At 37.9% G+C, this 22,778-nt stretch overlaps 2 protein-coding genes across 3 annotated transcripts; both read left to right on the forward strand.

The window, feature by feature from the left end:
* The first annotated feature begins 5,455 nt into the window (after positions 1-5,455).
* Positions 5,456-10,315, forward strand: LOC121508047 (UDP-glucuronosyltransferase 2C1-like). Its single transcript, XM_041784541.1, has 2 exons — positions 5,456-5,570; positions 8,576-10,315. Exon 2 carries the CDS (start codon positions 8,576-8,578, stop codon positions 10,154-10,156), a length of 1,581 nt encoding a protein of 526 aa, XP_041640475.1. The 5' UTR covers positions 5,456-5,570; the 3' UTR covers positions 10,157-10,315.
* On the forward strand, positions 5,487-22,592 carry LOC121508039 (UDP-glucuronosyltransferase 2C1-like). 2 transcript variants are annotated; one of them, XM_041784518.1, is made up of 3 exons: positions 5,487-5,570; positions 19,639-19,705; positions 20,892-22,592. In XM_041784518.1, the coding sequence occupies exon 3, from the start codon at positions 20,893-20,895 to the stop codon at positions 22,471-22,473; it is 1,581 nt and encodes a 526-aa protein (XP_041640452.1). In that variant the 5' UTR covers positions 5,487-5,570; positions 19,639-19,705; position 20,892; the 3' UTR covers positions 22,474-22,592. The 2 variants fall into 2 exon arrangements, with proteins under 2 accessions (XP_041640452.1, XP_041640463.1); XM_041784529.1 differs by lacking the exon at positions 5,487-5,570 and adding an exon at positions 13,581-13,749.
* The last annotated feature ends 186 nt before the right edge of the window (positions 22,593-22,778 follow it).

A 22,778-nucleotide genomic window follows, 5' to 3' on the forward strand; every position in this document is an offset into this window, starting at 1 on the left:
CATCCCAACCAACATTCATTGGCCAGGATACAAAAATCAATGGAATATGAAGCGGCAGACAGAGACCCTTGTTTTAGCATTAACAATCTTTTGACCGCTTCATGCCCTTTAATGGGATGATCAAAAACCTTGCTAAGCTCAGAAGAAAAAATAGCAAAAGTGGATAACACAGGAGAGGAGTTCTTCCACAAAGCAGCTGCCCATTTCGCTGCTCTACCACGTAGTAAATTAATCACATAAGCAATCTTAGCTTTATCACTGGGTTAACTGGAGGGCTGTAACTCAAAAACTAAAGCACAATTTAACAGAAATTGCCCACAAAAATCCTAAATCACCTGCATAGGGGTCGGGGTCGGGGACGTGTGGCTCCTTGTGGAGAATGGGGGTAGCAGAGGGAGGCTCAGGAGCAGTAGAGTTACTCACAGGGGAGTCGTCGCTGGAGGTGCTGGGTTGGTTGAGCTGCGAGGTGATGTGAGTAACCTGAAGATGGAGAGTTTGGAGTGTTCCCATGATTTCTTGCAGCATCTTGTCATGACGGCCGATGAGGGATCCTTGGGTGGAGAGTGCTTCCTTGATGGATTCCAGGTTTGCTGGGTCCATGTCTAGGCCAGATTATTCTGTAATGATTGATGTCGTTTTTATCTGAACCCAGAAGCAGATCGGAGGCAGAAGCAACAGTTTTTACAGATTTATTATGCAGGAACAGGTTGGGGGGGGGGGGTCCGGGGCCAGGGAGTGAGGGTGAGGGAGATCCACGAGGTCCATAGAGTTTTAGGGGGGGGTGTCCAGAGCCAGAGATCCGAGAGGGAGTCCGAGTTGTGAGGCTGGAAGTCTAGAGCGAGGGGGAAGTGAGTGAGTCTGTGAGGCAACGTGCAGTCCAGAGAGAGAGGTGAGTGAGAGTCGGGCAGTGGAGCAGAGATTGGGCGAAGGCACTGGCGGCACTGGCAGGCACTGAAAAAAACGTAAGACAGACAAGGTAAGCCACAGATTCACGAGAAAGGAGTGGAATAATCTGGCGCCTGCAGCTCCTCACAGCAGAGCTCAAGAGGCCGTGGTGATTGCAGAGATTGTGTGCAGGTGCGAGGGTGCCGGAACCAGTGCGGAGGAGGGGCCCAATCTCTGTGAAGATTAACACAACAGAGCCCAAAGCAGGAAGCAAAACTCTGGAAGTTTTCAAAATAAAACAGAAATATGCACAATCACCACAGGGATGTCACATAGAGATAAACATAGTGGAAATTTTTTTTTAACATGTTAAAGGTATAATATTAAGATTGTGTGTATTTAACAAAAAAAAAAAAGACTATCAGTTTGAACATTAAATATGTTTTCATGTGTTGAATCCAATTGAATTTAGCTTGGAAATGATTCGAAGGTCACTGTAACCTGTTTTTATTCACATTTGTGCCAGTATCTTTAGGAAACAGGGTCTGGACGTCAACAAAAGACAAAGAAATGGATAAAATAACAACAAGAGACAAAAACAATGTAGTTTACATGGACTATGATTAAAAACACAATAATCTCCAACGTTTTGATAAATTATTGTTTAATGACAGTAAAAATCAACTCTAAAAATGTACTTTGGGGCAAAACATATGTAAAACCATTGCACAATACTGCTCTCCTTTGTCGATAACCCTTCAGCTGGATCTTGTTGCACTGTGTATGTTAAGCTTTTCGTAATATGAGATAGGAATCTCCTCTGGATTGTACTGTGGTTGGGACAAAATGAACCTGGAAGTGTTTACATTCTCGCAGTTAAGCTCTTCCCTGGCCAGCTGGGCTTTCGACGGCACTACTCTTGGGAAAGTTTTCACTGTCAGATTTGAATTTAAAGTCTGCTTTTGATTTAAGACTCGGTAAGTGATCTAAAGAGTTGTTGGCAGCTGTTCTGAAAGTCACACATCTGATTTTAGCTTTAACCAGATATTGTTACAGATGAGAAGGGAGATTTTTATTAAATCACACCCATTGTTGCAGGATTAGGCATTTCATCAATGGAAAAATAGGTGCATGGGATTTGTTTCACAGGGATTACTTGTTTTCTCAGAAGAGAGCTTTTGAATGTATCTCTTATGCAAATTCAACAACGTTGCTCAGGGAGACTCAGGAACACAAATTGAATGCAGAGCTCTTGGCACAAAACAGCACTCTCATTTCCTGAAAAAGACCCCATGTGGGACATCTGAGTGCAGTCAGGGGGGATTTAAAAAAAACACACAACAGAAGACTAAAGGAACAGTGCTGCTGCTTTCTGTTTGGTCATCTTGGGTTATCGTCTTTTCCTGGAGTACATTGGTAAGAATTATATACTCTAAGTGCCCTCTCACCCAGTACTCTTCTTTTCTTGTATTACCTGTCTGTCTCTTTTAATATAGTTTTAAAGTCCTTGTCTAAGATCCAAAAAGCAGTATTTTGTGTTTCCACGTGACCAGAGTAAACATGAGGGACCACTGATAAGGGGTTTGCTAGAATTATACATAAATTACTACCAATCAGGCTGCAGTCAGCTGATGCATCAAAAAAAACATTCATGTTTTAAGACTCAACTGATGGTTTGCATATGCCTGCTATCCTGTTTGATGGTGCTTAACTTTCAGGTTCTCCATATTTCATAGAACAGTCTACAGTCATGGACGAAAGTATTGGCACCCCTGAAATTGTTCCAGAAAATACATAATTTCACCCAGAAATTGTCGCAATTACAAATGTTTTTGGTATACACATGTTGATTTCCTTTATGTGCATTGGAACAACAAAAAAAGCAGATGACAGAAGCTAAAATTGACATAATTTTACACAAAACTCACTACAAAACTATTTTTTGTATCTCATTTGATACATTAGGTGTTTCTGGTAACTGATAATCCACCTGAGGCCATTTTTATCATTTATCAGATTGTATTCAGATCAAATATGATACAACAGGCTTTAAGGGGTTATTATTTTTTCCCTGGGAAAGAATGACTGAAACCAATCACTTCCTATAACCATCAACAAGCTTCTTACACCTCTCAACTGGAATTTTGGACCACTCTTCTTTTGCAAACTGCTCCAGGTCTCTCAGATTTGAGGGGTGCCTTCTTGCAACAGCAGTTTTGAGATCTCTCCATAGGTGTTCAATGGGATTTAGATCTGGACTCATTGCTGGCCACTTCAGAACTCTGCAGCGCTTTGTCTCCAACCATTTCTTCGTGCTTTTTGAGGTTTGTTTCGGGTTATTGTCCTGCTGGAACGCCCATGACCTCTGACGCAGACCCAGCTTTCTGACACTAGGCCCTACATTGCGGCCCAAAATCTCTTGATAGTCTCCAGATTTCATGATTCCTTGCACAGTCAAGGCACCCAGTGCCAGAGGCAGCAAAACAACCCCAAAACATCTTTGAACCTCCACCATGTTTGACTGTAGGTACTGTGTTCTTTTCTTTGTAGACCTCATTCCGTTTTCTGTAAACAATAGAATGACGTGCTTTTCCAAAAAGCGCTACCTTAGTCTCATCTGTCCACAAAATGTTCTCCCAGAAGGACTGAGGCTTACTAAGGTACATTTTTGCTAACTCAAGTCTGGCTGTTTTATGTCTCTTTGACAGCAGTGCGGTTCTCCTCAGTCTCCTGCCATAGCGCTTCATCTCATTTAGATGACGACGTATGGTCTGAGCTGACACTTTGCACCCTGAGTCTGCAGGACAGCCTGCATTTGTGAAGTTGACTGAGGATGTTTATCCACCATTCCAACTACCCTGGGTTGCATTCTTTTGTTAATTTTTTTCTTCCATCAACATCAAGGGAGATTAGCCACAGTTCCACGGGATATAAACTTCTTGATTATATTACACACAGTGGACAAAGGAATTTCAAGATCTCTGGAGATGGTCTTGAAACCTTGAGATTGTTCATATCTTTCCACAATTTTGCTTCTTAAGTCCTCAGGCAATTCTCTGCTCTTCCTTCTCTTCTCCATGCTTGGTGTGACACACACAGGCACACAACACAAAGGTTGAGTCAACTTTTACACATTCTACCTGGCTTTAGGTGTGATTTCTAGATTGCCAGCACCTGTTACTGCCACAGGTGAGTTTAAATGAGCATCACATGCTTGAAATAAAATGATTTATCCACAGTTTTAAAAGGCTGCCAATAATTTTGTTCAGTCCATTTTTTGAGATTTGTGTAAAATTATGTCAATTTTGTCTTTTCTCTTATGCTTTTTTGTGTTGTTCCAATGCACATAAATGAAATCAACATGTGTATACCCAAAACATTTGTAATTGCAAGAATTTCTGGGAGGAATTGTGTAAAAAAGTTAATGTCAAGCACTGGATACATAGCATAATAGTACACGTAGCAGTTTTGAACAAATCTACTGCTCACTACCTGGTTGTAAGAAATTATCAGTGTCTTCAGAGAGATTAATGTTTCTTGGGAAGAGTTTGCTGGTCCGTATCCACGTTATTCCTGGGGCAGCTACTGTGAATCTGAATTTGGGCGAAACTTACGGTGCTAAAGCAGAAGTAAATTAAATACATGTATCCTAGAACGACTCAAAGAACCATTCAAAGAACGACAGTTGTTTTGATAGGAATTCACCTCAAATTTGTAAATATGATATATTTTTGTAATCAAAGTTAAACTTAAATGAGCTGAAAGTTTAAAATTATATTTTCTGTAATGCTCAGTACCTGTTGCTTGTTTGTGGTACTAATTACGTGACAAAGTTAAATATATGTCTTTAACAACAGTGTTTTAAACATGCTGTACACTGTTTAAGTCCATTTGGGATGTAATTCTTTCAATATCAATTTATTATTAATTCAAAACTTGTCATTTACCAAACTGAAGAGAATACAAGTTGAGTCATAGATAGTTTTATCAATATAATTCCCACATTTTAAGAGGGACTAGTTGGTGGTGTAAGGTTTTGACTTAACTTATGACTTTCATAATAATGGTGGGATTTTTATATCGTTTATAAGCTGCAGAAGGAAGTCTGACAGCTACTTCTGCCTAAGCATTTAATCTACATGCAAAAGGATCAACGTGCAACTTCTCCACCGCTGTCAACACAAGGTCCCTGACAATTTAGGTTTTGTTAGCTGAAAATAATTAGCAGACTAATAATAACATAATTAAAAATTACATGCCATAAGCAGCCCGGGCTCGAATGCCTTTTACTTCAGTTAGACAAAGATCCTCCCTGTGTTTGGCTATCCTTATCAGCTTAGATTAGGGTAGGAAAACAAACAGTCTTATTACCATAATGTACCTGCATCGTAAAACTATCCAAAAGGGGTCAAAAATACGTTATTCAAAGAGTGGCAGTTATTATAAACCCTAACATACTTTTGCTGAAAGGCTATATTCTTAAATGGAGATTTTGTCAATGAGTAACGAACTTATGTATATAAAGACTTTCACCCGTAACGACCTCCCACAGTATCCGGCTCCAGTCAACCACAGTCTGCTGCCGTCTTCTTCCGCATTGTTTTCATCTGAACCCGCTGGACAGCTTCTCTCTGCTCGAACAGTTATCCCAAACCATCCCTGTTCCAGTGAAAATACACACAACAGTAAGTAGAAACGCTTTGTGTTACGTATATTTGAAGGTTTAGTTTACTTCACGAAAACAGAATTTCGGTCGGTTGTGCACCGCGGTGAAGTTAGTTTTAAGTTGGATATTTGACAGACATTTTGTCCGGGGAAAACTCTTCTGTACCACCCAGTCCGACTCTGAGCTAGCCCCTCCAACATTTCGAGTGCATGTATCGACTTCCTGTTTCAAAACAAAAATCTGAGATATTTAAAGCAGAGATACTGCATCCAAAGGCAATAAAAAGAGACGTATCAATATGTTCGGACATTGATTTTGATTTGTAAGATCACATGACCTAATATATATTCAGCTTAAATAAAAATGTTTTCATAAATAAAAATAATGAAGGATTTGAGATTGTAATAAAAACGAGGCATATTTAATGCAACCACTGGAGCTAAAATGCTAATATTTATATAGAAAAACTAATAAATAATATTTAGAGATTTGAAATGTAAAATCAAGAGGCGTATCTCATGCAGCCAGCAGAGTACTTTGATCTCACATTGATTTTGAGTCAATTGATTGATTGATAGGAATTTTTATTTTTTTCTATACGAGATTTGAAATGTAAAAACAAGAGGTGTATGCCATGTCTTATGTCTCATGTCAAAAAAAATTCTATCAATTTTAATCTATAAATATTAGCATTTTAGCTCAATAGCTTACAGGTTATGTGATCAATTGACTCAAAATCAATGTGAGATCAAAGTACCCCGCTGGCTGCATGAGATACGCCTCTTGATTTTACATTTCATGTCTCTCAATAATTTCTATCAATTTTAATCTATAAATATTAGCATTGTAGCGCAATAATTTCCAGGTCATGTCATCAATTGACTCAAAATCAACGTGTGATCAAAGTACTCTGCTGGCTGCATAAGATACGCCTCTTGATTTTACATTTCAAATCTCTAAATATTATTTATTTTTTCTATATAAATATTAGCATTTTAGCTCCACTGGTTGCATTAAATATGCCTCGTTTTTATTACAATTTCAAATCATTCATTATTTTTATTTATGAAAACATTTTCATTTAAGCTGAATATATATTAGGTCATGTGATCTTATAAATCAAAATCAATGTCCGAACATATTGATACGTCTCTTTTTATTGCCTTCGGATGCAGTATCTCTGCTTTAAGTATCTCAGATTTTTGTTTTGAAACAGGAAGTCGATACATGCACTCGAAATGTTGGAGGGGCTAGCTCAGAGTCGGACTGGGTGGTACAGAAGAGTTTCTCCCGTAGCAAATGTCTGTGTCCTAAGTCCTGCAGAGAGTATCTGAATCTACAAGAGCTTGTGTTAAAATGCCAAGTTTGGAATCTGAAATAATTTAGTTTGTCGGACTATTAAAGATAGAAATGATTTTACAGATGGAGATAGTAAGAGAAAGTGTGTCCAAATGGAGTATAGTGACATTTCCCAAAAATACTCATTTACACAGTATAATAAAAAAAAATAAAAGTTACAGAGCTGGAAAGAGTACAGGACTATTCAAGTAAAAGCACGGTTACTTAAGTGAAAGTGGTGTAGAAGTAAGGTCGCTTATGGTAGGTGCTCATGGTCCATTGTAAAGTTAGTCTGTGATAACCATATTTTCTATTTAAACTGAATAATAACCACTTTTATGAAGGAAAGGAGAATAATGCAATTTATTCATGCTGTGGTACAATACCGCCTCTTTTATTTAAACTAGATTAAATAAATAAATATATAAAGAGTTTTCTGAAAACAGATTTTTTTTTTTTGCTAATTTGAATGTAAATAGGCACATTCAAAACCATTAGGAAGTAGTGTCAGACTTAGCACAAACATGACTTGCAAAAATGTCAGGATACTAGAGAGTAAAGTAGAAGGAACTGAAATAAATTTAAGGGAAAATTAATTAAATAATGGCCAAAAGGGCTAAAAAGAAGCAAAAAACTATGAAAGCCGTAAAACTGAGTTAAGGAAGGCAATAAAGGGGCAAAAATGTGTGGAAAAAAGATGGAAAGTAGTTAAACAGTGGCAAAAATGTGTCAAAAAGAGGCAAAATGGGGTAAAATTGGCAAATATTGGATACAAGTTGCAAAAATGTGTTAGGAGAGGCAAAAATTGGCAGGAAAATTGTGAAAAGCAGTTTAAAAGTGACAAAAAATTGTTAAAAGAGACAAAAATTGGTTTAAAATGGCCAAAATTGTTTAAAAATGTGAGAGAAGTAGGAAATAAGCTGCAAATATTGGTTAAGAAAGGCAATAAAGGGGCAGAATGGGTGGGTAATTGGTGAAAGCGTTTAAAAAGTGCCAAAAAATTGGTTAAAAGGGACAAAAACGGGTAAAAAGTGGAAAAATGTGTGGAAACAGAGAGGAAAAGGGTTTACCAAAGGCACTTTTAAAATGGCACTTTTTCACTTTTCAACTCAAAAATGAAGCAACTGTGAGCCAGGATGCTATGGATCCAACACACATATCAATAAATCAGATCTGGGGAGGGCCAATTTGCTGTATTTTTTCAGGGGCTCAGCCAACTCTGTGGGCAGGCCTGACTCAAGTAAATGTGAAAAGTTGGTAATTCAAAGTTCACTTAAAGTACTAAATAGAAGGCTCAGCAATCAATTAAAAAATAGACTCAATTGCAGTACGGCCTACTGCATTTTCAAATTGCAGACGGTGTAGAATTTGTTTTACCAGAAATGTGTCAAAATACTAGTTTAATACATTTTTTTCCAGCAGAGATATAAATCTTTACACATTTTGCAAGCTTTCAAGTGTCATCTTTTGAATAATTTGCAAAAACCTTTCCTTAATTTTGCATGCATTTTTCTCATTCAAAATGAGAATGACATAAAAATGATCATTCCCCTCAATTCAACTGCTCATACTGATTTTGCAATACAAGTCAACCAGTACAATTGCAGTTAGATATTTTTTAAGTGTTCAAAGGGGATTCTTTTTCGCTCTTCCTATTTTTTCATACCGTCGATGTTTTCATTTCAGATGAGGCTGCTCTGTTGCTGCAGTGCTCTGCTGCTGCTCATCCTCATTCCCAGAGCTTGTCAAGGTGGCAACATCTTAGTCCTTCCTATAGAAGGCAGCCACTGGGTAAATATGGATGTCCTGCTTCAAGCTTTGCACGAGAAAGGACACAGTCTCACAATCCTACGTTCAAGCAAAAGCTGGTACATCAAGGAGAAATCGTCCTATTATGACTCCTTTACAGTTCAAGTGGAGAGGAGCTTAGATCAGAAGTTCATAACCAAAATCATAAAAGAGGTTATTGATTTTGAGAGAGGGGCTCTTCCCTTGATTAGTTTTCTCCACACATCTGTGGGGATGATTGGCACATTTGTGGACGCTCATGAAGCTGTGGGGGATTTTGTTAGAGGCGTCCTAGATGACACAGAGCTGTTGAAGAAGTTGAAGGATAGCGAGTTCGATCTGGTGCTCACAGATCCCGGCTGGGGTGGAGGAGTCATTTTGGCCAAATATTTGAATATTCCTTTGGTTTACAATGTTCGCTGGCTATTAATTCGTGAGGCTCACCATGGTATTGCTCCTTCGCCTTTATCATACATTCCTATAACAGGGTCTGGAAACACTGACAAGATGACCTTTTGGCAGAGAGTCAAAAATGTGGCTTTACATCTAGTAACAGAAACACAAAATCACATTGTTAGCCAAACATACCAAAAAATTACCAACAAATATCTTGGGCCTGGTCTTGATTATAAGGAGCTGATACTTGATGCTGATATTTGGCTCATGAGGGCAGACTTTGTCTTTGAGTTCCCTCGTCCCACCATGCCTAATTTCATTTACATGGGAGGTTTTCAGTGTAAACCTGCAAAACCTCTTCCTGAGCACCTGGAGGAGTTTGTGCAGAGTTCTGGAGAGCATGGAGTCATACTCATGTCTCTGGGGACTTTTGTGAGTGAACTTCCTGCTGACATGACAGATGAGATCGCTGCAGCTTTTGCCAAGCTACCTCAAAAAGTCATCTGGAGACACAAAGGTGACAAACCAGCCAGTCTGGGAAACAACACCCTGCTGGTGGACTGGATGCCCCAGAATGATATTTTAGGACATCCAAAGATTAAACTCTTTGTAGGTCACGGAGGAACAAATGGAGTTCAAGAGGCTATGTATCATGGAGTCCCAGTTGTGGGTCTTCCTTTGTTTTTTGACCAATACGACAACCTGCTGCGCCTCAAAGAGAGAGGTGGGGCTGAGATCCTGAGCCTTCAAACAGTGGACAAAGACGACAACTTCCTGAAGACAGTGCAGAGAGTCCTGACTGAGCCCTCCTACAGGATGAACATGCAGAGACTCTCCAGGCTGCACAGAGATACTCCTTTGAAGCCACTGGATAATGCCCTCTTCTGGATAGAGTTTGTTATCAGGCATAAAGGTGCAGCTCACCTGAAAGCACAGTCATTTAAGATGCCCTGGTACTCCTACCACTCCTTTGATGTCTTTCTGTTCCTGGGTGGAGTTTTGCTTCTCGTGCTCTTGATTGTTTTCATGCTGATTAGATGTTTGTACAACAGAATGTGTAAGAGAAAAATGAAACATGACTAATCATTTAAGGGAGACAATTTCATAAAATCAAATATGGCTTTAATATATGTACAGATTTTGCTAATTTTTAGATGTTAGTTAAAAATCAGTATGACAACATTTCAAATAAATAACCGAAACTTTAAAGACAATATCTTGATTAAGTCATTTTGATCATAATTTATTAAGTATTTGTGAGACCGTAATGAATGTTATGAGCTTTCTAATAAGCAAATTTTCCTAATGAAATACTTTATCTTTAGTGCTTCCACTGGTGCTCTTTATTATCTTACTGACCTTTTGTGGATTTGTATAACAGCTGAGAAGGGTTTGGCAGCAGTTGATTCATCTCTGAGAACCACTCTCACAGTCTGCTCATCTGAGACACTGTATATCTCAGAAAGGAAGTGCCATAATTTTATGGTAAAATGCATTTCAAGTTTAAGTTTTTTTTTAATTCAACTTTCCTTTTAAACAAAGCCCAGTGGTTGTACTCATTAAGTAACCACATTGCAAACATTATGGACCAAACAAAATTCAGCCATACACAATTTAGTCCTAGTTTCGAATCATGACATTTTTCTCTGTAAGTAAAATAAAGAAAAAGGTAATGAGTCTAAACTTGGATTTATGTATTATGTAGATCTGCTGTAGAAGCAGTTACTACATTAGCCAATGTAGCTCAGTCAGCTTTAGCAACATGAGCTCTTGAAAACATAGCTAAAGCTAACATAGTTATGTTGATAATGTAGACACATAGCTTAGCTTACATAGTTTCATAGCTGTGAGCTTAGCTGGGGCTACATTAGCTACGTGGCTGAGCTAACTATAGCTAAGTCAGCGTTTCCAATGTGAGACTTAGCAAATGTAGCTTAAGATAACTTAGCTACTTGGATTATGTAAGAAATATTTTGTAATCAGTTTTGTAGGTCAGGCTTTTAACAGTTTAACTGTTGGCATCCTAACCCTTACCTTAACCCCAAACAAAAGTTAAACCTACAAAAAACCATAGGAAGGAGTGCTTCTAGTACTCAATAAAAGTTTGTTTGAGGTGCTCTTTGGAAAGGGACCTGCCAACTAGGCATAAAGGTAATGGCCAGCAGAAGGTGTTATTATAGGTCAAAGGAAATACAAAAAACCTCACTTATAGAATATATTCACATGACAAAGATAAATAAACAGTGCACAATGTCATATCACTGTAGGGTAAAAAAAGATGTTTAGCAGAACATCTTTTTTTTAAACTTTGACCTATAATAACACCTTCTGCTGGCCAGTTTAACAATAGCTGGAGACTCTGTCTGCTGGGCGTGCACTGATCTGTTCAGGAACTACAATTATATGCTCTTAATCTGCCTTTTTATAGCAAATCCAAAGTTCAAACTTTACTCAAGGGTTGTGTCAGTGTATTAAGTGTAGAGTCACGCTATCAGCCATGTGGGTTTTATTGAAGTTATTCCTTATCTTATGTTTGTTCTCTTGTACTTTCAGATTAATTTTGTTCAGATTTAATGGAGTATGAAAAATCATGTTGGCTTTGTTCTAAAATGTTAGTAATCTTTTTTGGATTAAACAGATCTACTTTATTCTCTACTTCAGACACAAAGGTCCAAATCATAAAACAATACATACAAACTCTAATCCCAAAAACAGCCATCACTACCACCTAAGTACAAAGTCATTTCACAGAAAACACAGAATATTGTGTCAAATTCAAAAAATCAAAGTCAAAAATCCGTTTTCAACTTTAATTTAATCAAATATTTAAACTGATCGACTTAATTGGTTTTAAAATATACACACTGTGAATTGCAACATATTCCAAAAAAGTTGGGACACAAAAGAAGTACTGGAATGTTCGAAGAACACCTGGAACATTCCACAGGTAAGTAGGTTTATTACTAACAGCTGACTGGGTGTAAAATGAACTCTCTTGACAGGGTCAGTTGTTTGCAATCGACAATAGTATTAAGTTCTCCACTTTGTGAAAGACAGTGTGGACAAGCACTTCAACAGTTTATGAATAATAATCTTTAATGAGCAGTTGCAAGAACTTAGAAATTTTAATTTCTGCACATGAGGGGCAATGCTGCAGTCTAGACCTGTCTTCCATTAAAAACCCAGATTGAATGCCATGAACATGACTTTTGAAAACCATCTACAAATGTAAGTTATGGCTTTACCATGAAAAGTGAAAATCATTTATCAACAACATTCAGAAGTACCACAGGCTTCTCTAAATCTGAGCTCATCTTAAATGGACTGACCTAAACTGGAATAGTGTGTTATGGTTTGATGAGTCCACATTTGAAATTGTTTATGGAAAAAATGACAATGGATCCCTTTAGGCAAAAGAGGAAAAGGGCCATCCATATCAATCTTAATGCAATGTTCAAAGCCAGCATCCGTGATGATGTCGGGTCGTATTAGTGCCTGTGGCATGGGTATTTAGCACATCTTTGAAGGCAGCATTAGTACTGAGAGGTATATATACAGGTTTTGGAGCAAAATGTGCTTCGATCCAGACAATGTCTTTTTCAGGGGCATCCCTGCTTACAAGGCCAAAATCTGCAGGAGTTAGAATGGCATGGCTTCACAGTAAAAGAGTGCAGGTACCAGACAGGTCTGGATGCAGTCCAGAACTGTCTCCCATTGAAAATGTATGGTATGGTACAAAATGAAGAGCATCATACGACAATGGAAGCTGCATAAATCAAGCAAGAATGGGAAAGAATTCCAACACTTCTACAAGTAGTTTTCAGACTACGTATTAGGGTTGTTAGAAAAAAAGGGATGTCACATAGAGATAAACATAGTGAAAACTTTTTGTAACATGTTAAAGGTATAATATTAAGATTGTGTGTATTTAACAAAAAAAAAAAGACTATCAGTTTAAACATTAAATATGCTTTCATGTGTTGAATCCAATTGAATTTAGCTTGGAAATGATTCGAAGGTCACTGTAACCTGTTTTTATTCACATTTGTGCCAGTATCTTTAGGAAACATGGTCTGTACGTCAACAACAGACAAAGAAATGGATAAAATAACAACAAGAAACAAAAACAATAAAGTTCACATGTACTATGATTAAAAACAATAATCTCCAATGTTTTGATAAATTATTGTTTAATGACAGTAAAATCAACTCTAAAAATGTACTTTGGGGCAAAACATATTTAAAACCATTGCACAATACTGCTCTCCTTTGTGGATAACCCTCCAGCTGGATCTTGTTGCACTGTGTATGTTAAGCTTTTTGTAATATGAGATAGGACTCTCCTCTGGATTGTACTGTGGGTGGGACAAAATGAACCTGGAAGTGTTTATATTCCCGCAGTTAAGCTGTTCCCTGGCCAGCTGGGCTTTCGACTGCACTGCTCTTGGGAAAGTTTTCACTGTCAGATTTGAAATTAAAGTCTGCTTTTGATTTAAGAATCGGTAAGTGATCTAAAGAGTTGTTGGCAGCTGTTCTGAAAGTCACACATCTGATTTTAGACATCTGAGTGCAGTCAGAGGGGATTTTAAAAAACACAACAGAAGAGACTAAAAGGAACAATGCTGCTGCTTTCTGTTTGGTCATCTTGGGTTATCGTCTTTTCCTGGAGTACATTGGTAAGAATTATATACTCTAAGTGCCCTCTCACCCAGTACTCTTCTTTTCTTGTATTACCTGTCTGTCTCTTTTAATATAGTTTTAAAGTCCTTGTCTAAGATCCAAAAAGCAGTATTTTGTGTTTCCACGTGACCAGAGTAAACATGAGGGACCACTGATAAGGGGTTTGCTAGAATTATACATAAATTACTATCAATCAGGCTGCAGTCAGCTGATGCATCAAAAAAAACATTCATGTTTTAAGACTCAACTGATGGTTTGCATATGCCTGCTATCCTGTTTGATGGTGCTTAACTTTCAGGTTCTCCATATTTCATAGAACAGTCTACAGTCATGGACAAAAGTATTGGCACCCCTGAAATTGTTCCAGAAAATACACCATTTCACCCAGAAATTGTCGCAATTATAAATGTTTTTGGTATACACATGTTGATTTCCGTTAGGTGCATTGGAACAACAAAAAAAGCAGATGACAGAAGCTAAAATTGACATAATTTTACACAAAACTCAAAAAATGGACCAGACAAAATTGTTGGCATCCTCAACTTAACCCCTTAAAGCCTGAAAACACAAATTATGGCTTGAAAATTCCAAATTTTTGGGACTCAATGATTATTTAACTTTCTACTGAAATCCCCAAAAAATCTAAATTTCTATAAAATTTAACATATATATCTTTTGTATCTCATTTGAAACATTAGGTGTTTCTGGTAACTGATAATCCACCTGAGGCCATTTTTATCATTTATCAGATTGTATTCAGATCAAATATGATACCACATTCTTTAAGGGGTTATTTTATTTTTTCCCTGGGAAAGAATGACTGAAACCAATCACTTCCTATAACCATCAACAAGCTTCTTACACCTCTCAACTGGAATTTTGGACCACTCTTCTTTTGCAAACTGCTCCAGGTCTCTCAGATTTGAGGTGTGCCTTCTTGCAACAGCAGTTTTAAGATCTCTCCATAGGTGTTCAATGGGATTTAGATCTGGACTCATTGCTGGCCACTTCAGAACTCTGCAGCGCTTTGTCTCCAACCATTTCTTGATGCATTTTGAGGTTTGTTTCGGGTCATTGTCCTGCTGGAACACCCATGACCTCTGACGCAGACCCAGCTTTCTGACACTAGGCCCTACATTGCGGCCCAAAATCTCTTGATAGTCTCCAGATTTCATGATTCCTTGCACAGTCAAGGCACCCAGTGCCAGAGGCAGCAAAAAAACCCACAACATCTTTGAACCTCCACCATGTTTGACTGTAGGTACTGTGTTCTTTTCTTTGTAGCCCTCATTCTGTTTTCTGTAAACAATAGAATGACGTCCTTTTCCAAAAAGCACTACCTTAGTCTCATCTGTCCACAAAATGTTCTTCCAGAAGGACTGAGGCTTACTAAGGTACATTTTTACAAACTCAAGTCTGGCTTTTTTATGTCTCTTTGACAGCAGTGGGGTTCTCCTCGGTCTCCTGCCATAGCGCTTCATCTCATTTAGATGACAACGTATGGTCTGAGCTGACACTTTTGCACCTTGAGTCTGCAGGACAGCCTGAATTTGTGAAGTTGACTGAGGATGTTTATCCACCATTCCAGCTACCCTGGGTTGCATTCATTGGTCAATTTTTTTCTTCTGTCCACATCCAGGGAGATTGGCCACAGTTCCATGGGTTATAAACTTCTTGATTATATTACACACAGTGGACAAAGGAATTTCAAGATCTCTGGAGATGGTCTTGAAACCTTGAGATTGTTCATATCTTTCCACAATTTTGCTTCTTAAGTCCTCAGGCAATTCTCTGCTCTTCCTTCTCTTCTCCATGCTTGGTGTGACACACACAGGCACACAACACAAAGGTTGAGTCAACTTTTACACATTCTACCTGGCTTTAGGTGTGATTTCTAGATTGCCAGCACCTGTTACTGCCACAGGTGAGTTTAAATGAGCATCATATGCTTGAAATAAAATGATTTACCCACAGTTTTAAAAGGCTGCCAAAAATTTTGTCCGGTCCATTTTTAGAGATTTGTGTAAAATTATGTCAATTTTGGCTTTTTTCTTCTGCTTTTTTGTGTTGTTCCAATGCACATAAATGAAATCAATATGTGTATACCCAAAACATTTGTAATTGCAAGAATTTCTGGGAGAAATAGTGTATTTTCTGGAAAAATTCCTGGGGTGCCAATACTTTTGTCCATTTCTGTACATATACACAATAACAAGGTAAAGATGGATCTCTATTCATCATTTTCCTGTATGTTTTGGCCAACAAATGCCCACATCTAGTGGAAAAATAGATGAGCCCTGTATGCTCTAGATTTGATGCACGTGAGATGCAGTGCTCATGCAGAGACTTGTTAATGCGCGAGCCAAAGCAAAAATTAAGCCTTGATGCTGCCAAGATGTTTATCTCTGGGGATGTGCTCCATGTTAGAAATATTGTTTCATTAATATCCTTTTGTTGATGGAGGAACCAATGAGTGAAAAACATAAGAACTGCATAAGTTTAAAAGAGAATACAAGATATTGGGAGTTTGAAGGCAGATGACGTGTGTTTTGTTTGTATATAGCATCCTTACAGCAGAGTTGTGGTTAGTGATAATGCTAACCATATGACTTGTATCTTTAAAAAAGTCACTGGGCCTGGTAAAAAAGTTAATGTCAAGCACTGGATACATAGCATAATAGTACACGTATTAGTTTTGAACAAATCTACTGCTCGCTACCTGGTTGTAAGAAATTATCAGTGTCTTCAGAGAGATTAATGTTTCTTGGGAAGAGTTTGCTGGTCCGTATCCACTTTATTCCTGGGGCGGCTACTGTGAATCTGAATTTGGGCGAAACTTCTGGTACTAAAGCGGAAGTAAATTAAATACATGTATCCTAGAACGACCATTCAAAGAACGACAGTTGTTTTGATAGGAATTCATCTCAAATTTGTAAATATGATATATTTTTGTAATCAAAGTTAAACTTAAATGAGCTGAAAGTTTAAAATTATATTTTCTGTAATGCTCAGTACCTGTTGCTTGTTTGTGGTGCTAATTACGTGACAAAGTTAAATATATGTCTTTAACAACAGTGTTTTAAACATGCTGTACACTGTTTAAGTCCATTTGGGATGTAATTCTTTCAATATCAATTTCTTATTAATTCAAAACTTGTCATTTACCAAACTGAAGAGAATACAAGTTGAGTCATAGATAGTTTTATCAATATAATTCCCACATTTTAAGAGGGACTAGTTGGTGGTGTAAGGATTTCAAACAAGAAATGTTATCTGAAGGTGGTGTCCAAACTCATATAACGAAACGTAATTGTCTATACAAAGCTAGTAAAGTTAGCTGAATATGCATGTCTAGATTATCCAAGGTAATGTCGTCACTTTGTACTGTCTAGTAGGAAGAATAATTATATAGAATAATATTCCGTTCGAGGTGAAACAGACGAACTGTACATATTTTAATGTCCAAATTGCTCTAATAATCACGTTTCACATCTCTATGCTAAGAGTTCTATGCAAAGTCCAATTTAGCTAGAAAGGACCAGCAGTTGCACCCATATTTCACACAAAGAATCATGGGCACTAGGAATAAGGTGGAGACAAAGCATATTTACAGAGATAAATATTAGAAAAGAAAATTATGTAACCTTGCAGATGGCTTATCAAAATAAATAACAGTGACTCATTAATTGTACTTTGTGACCCCATAAACACTTCTTGAGTAAAGTGAATACATCTGACAGCCATTATTTTGCATGGAAATTCCCTGTGAATGAACATTAGTATATACATTTAAGTTTTATATCAGAGTCTGGTGTTACGGTTGTACAAGGAACTTGATGGGCCCCATAAGATTTTCAAGTCTGAAATTGAGTCACTATACTGAAGTTTGAGAAAGGATGAACTACAACACCTGTGGAGAATAATGGCAAGGCATAGCATGTTGAACATCTTAATAACTTAATCCAGGTCTTCAGAGATCCCACAAGTTAATTAACATTTGTTAATAATATCATAGGTATGAACATTATCAATTATTTAAACTTAACTCTCCTGATCTGTGCTTCTCTGCTTTTTTCTTTTCTTTTTGAAAAATTTGAATCAACAATAATATTCTGCTTTCATTCGACCATGTATCCACTTGCATTTACAAGGATATCCTTTTGTTTTAGATCTCCATATAGTTTCAGTACAAGTTCTGTTGTGAGCTAGCAGGTGGGAATTCAATAGAATGACTCATTCTTTTCAAGCTGCTGCCTGAAGCCTTTGTTACCCACTGTGCTGTACAGGTGCAGATTTCATCAAATAAAGCACAACAATGCCTTGTGATATTCTGGACCTGCATTAAAGATGTGAAAACTTTGTTTTGAAAGCGGCATTCAGTGATTGTCAGGACAGCACACACTGGCTCTGTAAACAAGTCTAGCTTGTTTCTGCATGGCTTACTTATTGCAGGACTCACGTCTTATTCCTGACCTCTCAGTGTGCTCCCATAATCTTTGCTTTTAGTTTTGCTGGTGATGGAGAATTCTTATCCTTGCTTGTTTGCTTAGATGTGAAATGTGCACTATATCAAGCAATTTGGCTTCTACTGCCACCTGTTGGATTGATTGTGAGCTGCACCATGAGTCTTTATGCACAGCCACCACATTATTTGTGGCCATATTGATTCTCTTACATTTGCATCAAAGATTTTTGTAAGGAGTCATGAAATAACTTTTCAATACTGATTTTTTGAGTGCAACCGTCAGCCAGGATGGCAACAAATCCACAAGCTACAGAGCTGTGTTTAAACTTCCTTTCCTCACCCAGCCTTAAACTGACCTTTGAGTACACATAGAGGCAGCCAAAATTTCATCCCAATGCAAATATTGCCTACAGATTGTCTGTGTTAGGAAAATATTTTAGCCTGTGTTACGTTGCACATACAATTTTATTATTATTACAACACATAGAGGCAAAATGCCCATGAACCTCCATCAGAGGTAGGAACAGATACATCAACATGCTAGAAATGTGGAATGTTGGCCCCAAAGCGGAACCACACCGTATGTGTATGTCTGGGTGTATGCAAAACTCTCACTATTAGGAATTGATAAGATTTCATTAATATCGATGCCATTATAGAGTCCTTCCTGTAAATTTTTTTTGGGAAAAAGTAGACTATATAGGTTTTCCCTGTTAACAACACAAACTTTATTGAGCCTCTTTCTCTCTGAACAAGATGTGTGTCACCTTCAGTGTGAGTGAAGTAAGAAATGTCTCAGTTACAACAAACTGCTCTCTGGATCTTCAATCTCTGAACTTGAATTAGAATACAATGCTACTTGTAATTTTCTTTGAAAGATAAAATCTTAAAATTAATATAAAACTAGACTCTGGATCCTACATCTCTAGAAGTACAAAAATAAATTGAACTTTTGTACAGAATTAATAGTTTTTGTGCAAAAAGATGCATACCTTGCATGAAATCACTGTTCAGCAGACATTATACGATGTGCTGTTCATTTCACTTTTTGAGAAATGAAGCCACACTTTCGACTGCTTTAGTCTGTTTTTGTGACTTTCCACCATGTTTACTTCCTTGATTTCTCTGTTCTTGCTCTCTTCACTGACTGCCTCTGGCAAGACCTTGTTTTCACGGTGTGTGGAAGAAAGGCATTGATAAGGGCATTGATGCATGAATGCAGCTGATTAAAGACTAGAAAGACGAATGCTAAATACCATAGAAAAGACAATGAAAGACAAACTGAATTTTTGATGTCATATAAAAAGATATCCCCCTTTTTAAAAAAAAATCTGTGTGTGAACAATTTTTGTTGTACTGATATCAAATCAAATTTTGACAAACTAAAGTAGTTTGACACCGGTTTCTACTTTCTTTTCAGCAGTGCTCTGAAGATCCTGATGTAATTTGACCAAAGTCTTTCCCCCTTTTGAAAGCTGAAACCCAAGGTAACAAGCAGTTTTTACTTTCTTCAGTAGAGAGTTTGTTTTTTTCTTTTACAAACCAATCCCCAAAACTCTGACAAGTTGCAAAAATGTGAATAAAAATATAATACAGTAATTTTAAAATAAAAAACAATATTCATGTGCATACAACACAAAGACAAGCTATTTCATGTTTTTAATGATAAACTTTTTTTTTTTAAATTCACAAACATCATGAATTAAATGTCTGTAACACATTCCAACAAAGTCAAGACAGAGTCTAGAAACAACTGGGAAAGTCGTGGACATGCTCAAAAAGCCCCTCAAATTTTCCTCATTGAAGTAGTTCAATTGGTAATGTTTTAATAGCACCACTAATGGAATATATTGGGTATTAGTACTTCTGAAAGGCGAAATACGAAAGGTTCTCCGCTCTGTGAAAGACTGGGTGGGCTCTTTGCCTTCTCTGGCAGTACTCTAAAAAAATAAAACCCTGCATCATTTTGTGTTGGATTTTTCAACTTGGGCTTGGAAAATTTTTGTCAGTAAACACAATACATCGCTGCATCTACAAATGTGAGTTAAGACCATGCAAAGTGAAAGCCATATATCAACAACCTCCAGAGGTCCCATCAACTTCTCTGAGCCTGAGCTTACAGTCAGTTACAACAGCATTGCTTCATGTTAAAAAAGAGAAGAGGTGCAAGACTGGCCTGCATGACCTCTCTCCTGTCAAAATTTTTAGGCACAGTATGAAGCACAAAGTAACCCTGCACTGTTGCACAACTTAAGATGTATATCAAGCAAGAATAGAAAACAATTCTCCTATTAGTACTTAAACATTTACTGTCTTCAGTCCCCAGGTATATACAGTGAAGAATCATAGATGTAAGCATGCTTCTGTCCCAATGTTTTTGGTGCATGTTGCAGGCATGAGTTCTTATAGTTCATGTTAAAGCAAAAGGTTTCAGTGCAGGGACTTATTTACTGATTAAAACTTTGATTCACATCAATAAAAAAAAATGTAGACACCCCTTTGTCTTCATGGTAATCCTTTATTTGATTCGCTGTATTAACTGGCTACACATTGTGGAAAATACCTATTAAACTGTAAAAACAGGAAGGTAATTTAGCAACATATTCTTGGACAAACAGGGAATTAATTTTATTCTCTTGTTGTAATTACAATTTGTTTTATTCTAAATTTCAGAATGAAAATGTATGCACAGTGGGTCTGGATCACTTTATGCATGCTTCTACCAACCACAGCTCTTGGAGGGAAAGTACTTGTGTTCCCCGTGGATGGGAGCCACTGGGTGAACATGAACATTATCGTTGAGGCCCTGCACACACGGGGTCACCAGATTACTGTTGTGCGACATCCAGACAGCTGGTACATCAAGGAAAGCTCCCCGTTGTACACTTCAGTCACACTTGAAATGGACTCTGGATTTAATGAAGACTTCATGAAGGCTTTCTTAACCAAGCTGCTGAAGATTCAGAGGGAGGGGAGGTCTGCTTGGGCGCAGTTTAAGCTGCAACTAGAACAAGGACAAGTGGGCAATAAGATGAATGAGAAAACATCCAAAATGATTGCACAACTTCTTGGAAACAAAGATTTGATACAGATGCTACTGGATGCCCAATATGACCTTGTCCTCACAGACCCTGTTTCTCCAATAGGAATGATACTTGCACACTACCTCAAGTTGCCCCTTGTGTTTAACGCTAGGTGGACAACTCATGGTGAAGGCCATTTTTTAATCGCACCCTCCCCTCTCTCTTATGTACCACAGCCAGGAGTAGAGTTTTCAGATAAGATGAGCTTCTTTCAGAGAGTTCTAAATGTTCTTGTTAGAGGCTTCTCTGAATTATATGTTGTGACCAGTGTCATACCACATTATGATGGCTTAATTAAAACACACTTAGGTCCAGATGTAGACTATCGTTCCCTGTTTCAGGCTGCTGACTTGTGGCTCATGAGAGTGGACTTTGTCTTTGAGTTCCCGCGTCCCACCATGCCTAATGTCATATACATGGGAGGCTTTCAGTGTAAACCTGCAAAACCTCTCCCTGAACACCTGGAGGAGTTTGTGCAAAGTTCTGGAGAGCATGGAGTCATCATCATGTCTCTGGGGACACTGATTGGGGAGCTTCCTCAGGATCTCAGTGACGCAATTGCTGCAGCTTTTGCCAAGCTACCTCAGAAAGTCATCTGGAGACACAAAGGTGACAAACCAGCTGGTCTGGGCAACAACACTCTGCTGGTGGACTGGATGCCACAGAATGATCTTTTAGGACATCCAAAGATTAAACTCTTTGTGGCTCATGGAGGAACAAATGGGGTCCAAGAAGCATTGTACCACGGAGTTCCCATTTTAGGAGTACCATTGATTTTTGATCAGCCTGATAATCTGTTCAAAATTGAGTCAAAAGGAGCAGGGAAGATCATAGATATCTTTACCATGGACGAAGAAATCTTCTACCAAGGAATCCAGGAAGTCCTGACTGATCCCTCCTACAGGATGAACATGCAGAGACTCTCCAGGCTGCACAGAGATACGCCCATGAAGCCACTGGACAACGCCCTCTTCTGGATAGAGTTTGTCATGAGACACAAAGGTGCAGCTCACCTGAGAACAGAGTCCTATAAGATGCCCTGGTATGCCTACTACTCAGTTGATGTCATTTTATTCCTGACTGGAGCTCTTCTTTTCTCACTACTGACTGCACTCACACTTCTCAGGTGCTTCTTTAACAGTTTATGTAAAATGAAAGAGAAAAGGGAGTAATCTCTAAATTTATATGCATTTAATATCAAGTTACTCAAAAAGTAGCTGGATTGTGTTGGCACTGAGATTATTGTGAGATGCTTGACTGCACACAAATGCAACTCCTCAATAGAAACTAAGGTCACTTACACTGTAAAGGGAATTTCTTATATGTGTAAATAAAAATGCTTGTAATTAAGGTAAATAAAGTCATCCTTTATTTTTCACACTTGAGAAATATGTGCTTTGTGGTTAACCTTTGTCCAAGAACAGTTGGAGAGGTACTCCCAATAAAGAAGGTTGTTTTATTCTGATAGCATGGTCAG

The sequence above is a fragment of the Cheilinus undulatus genome, linkage group 1, assembly GCF_018320785.1.
Source record: "Cheilinus undulatus linkage group 1, ASM1832078v1, whole genome shotgun sequence".
Lineage (NCBI taxonomy): Eukaryota > Metazoa > Chordata > Actinopteri > Labriformes > Labridae > Cheilinus > Cheilinus undulatus.

Excerpts from the sequence above, each read along its gene's own strand:
- LOC121508047 (XM_041784541.1), top strand. The coding sequence starts at position 8,576 with ATGAGGCTGCTCTGTTGCTGCAGTGCTCTGCTGCTGCTCATCCTCATT.
- LOC121508039 (XM_041784518.1), top strand. The coding sequence starts at position 20,893 with ATGAAAATGTATGCACAGTGGGTCTGGATCACTTTATGCATGCTTCTA.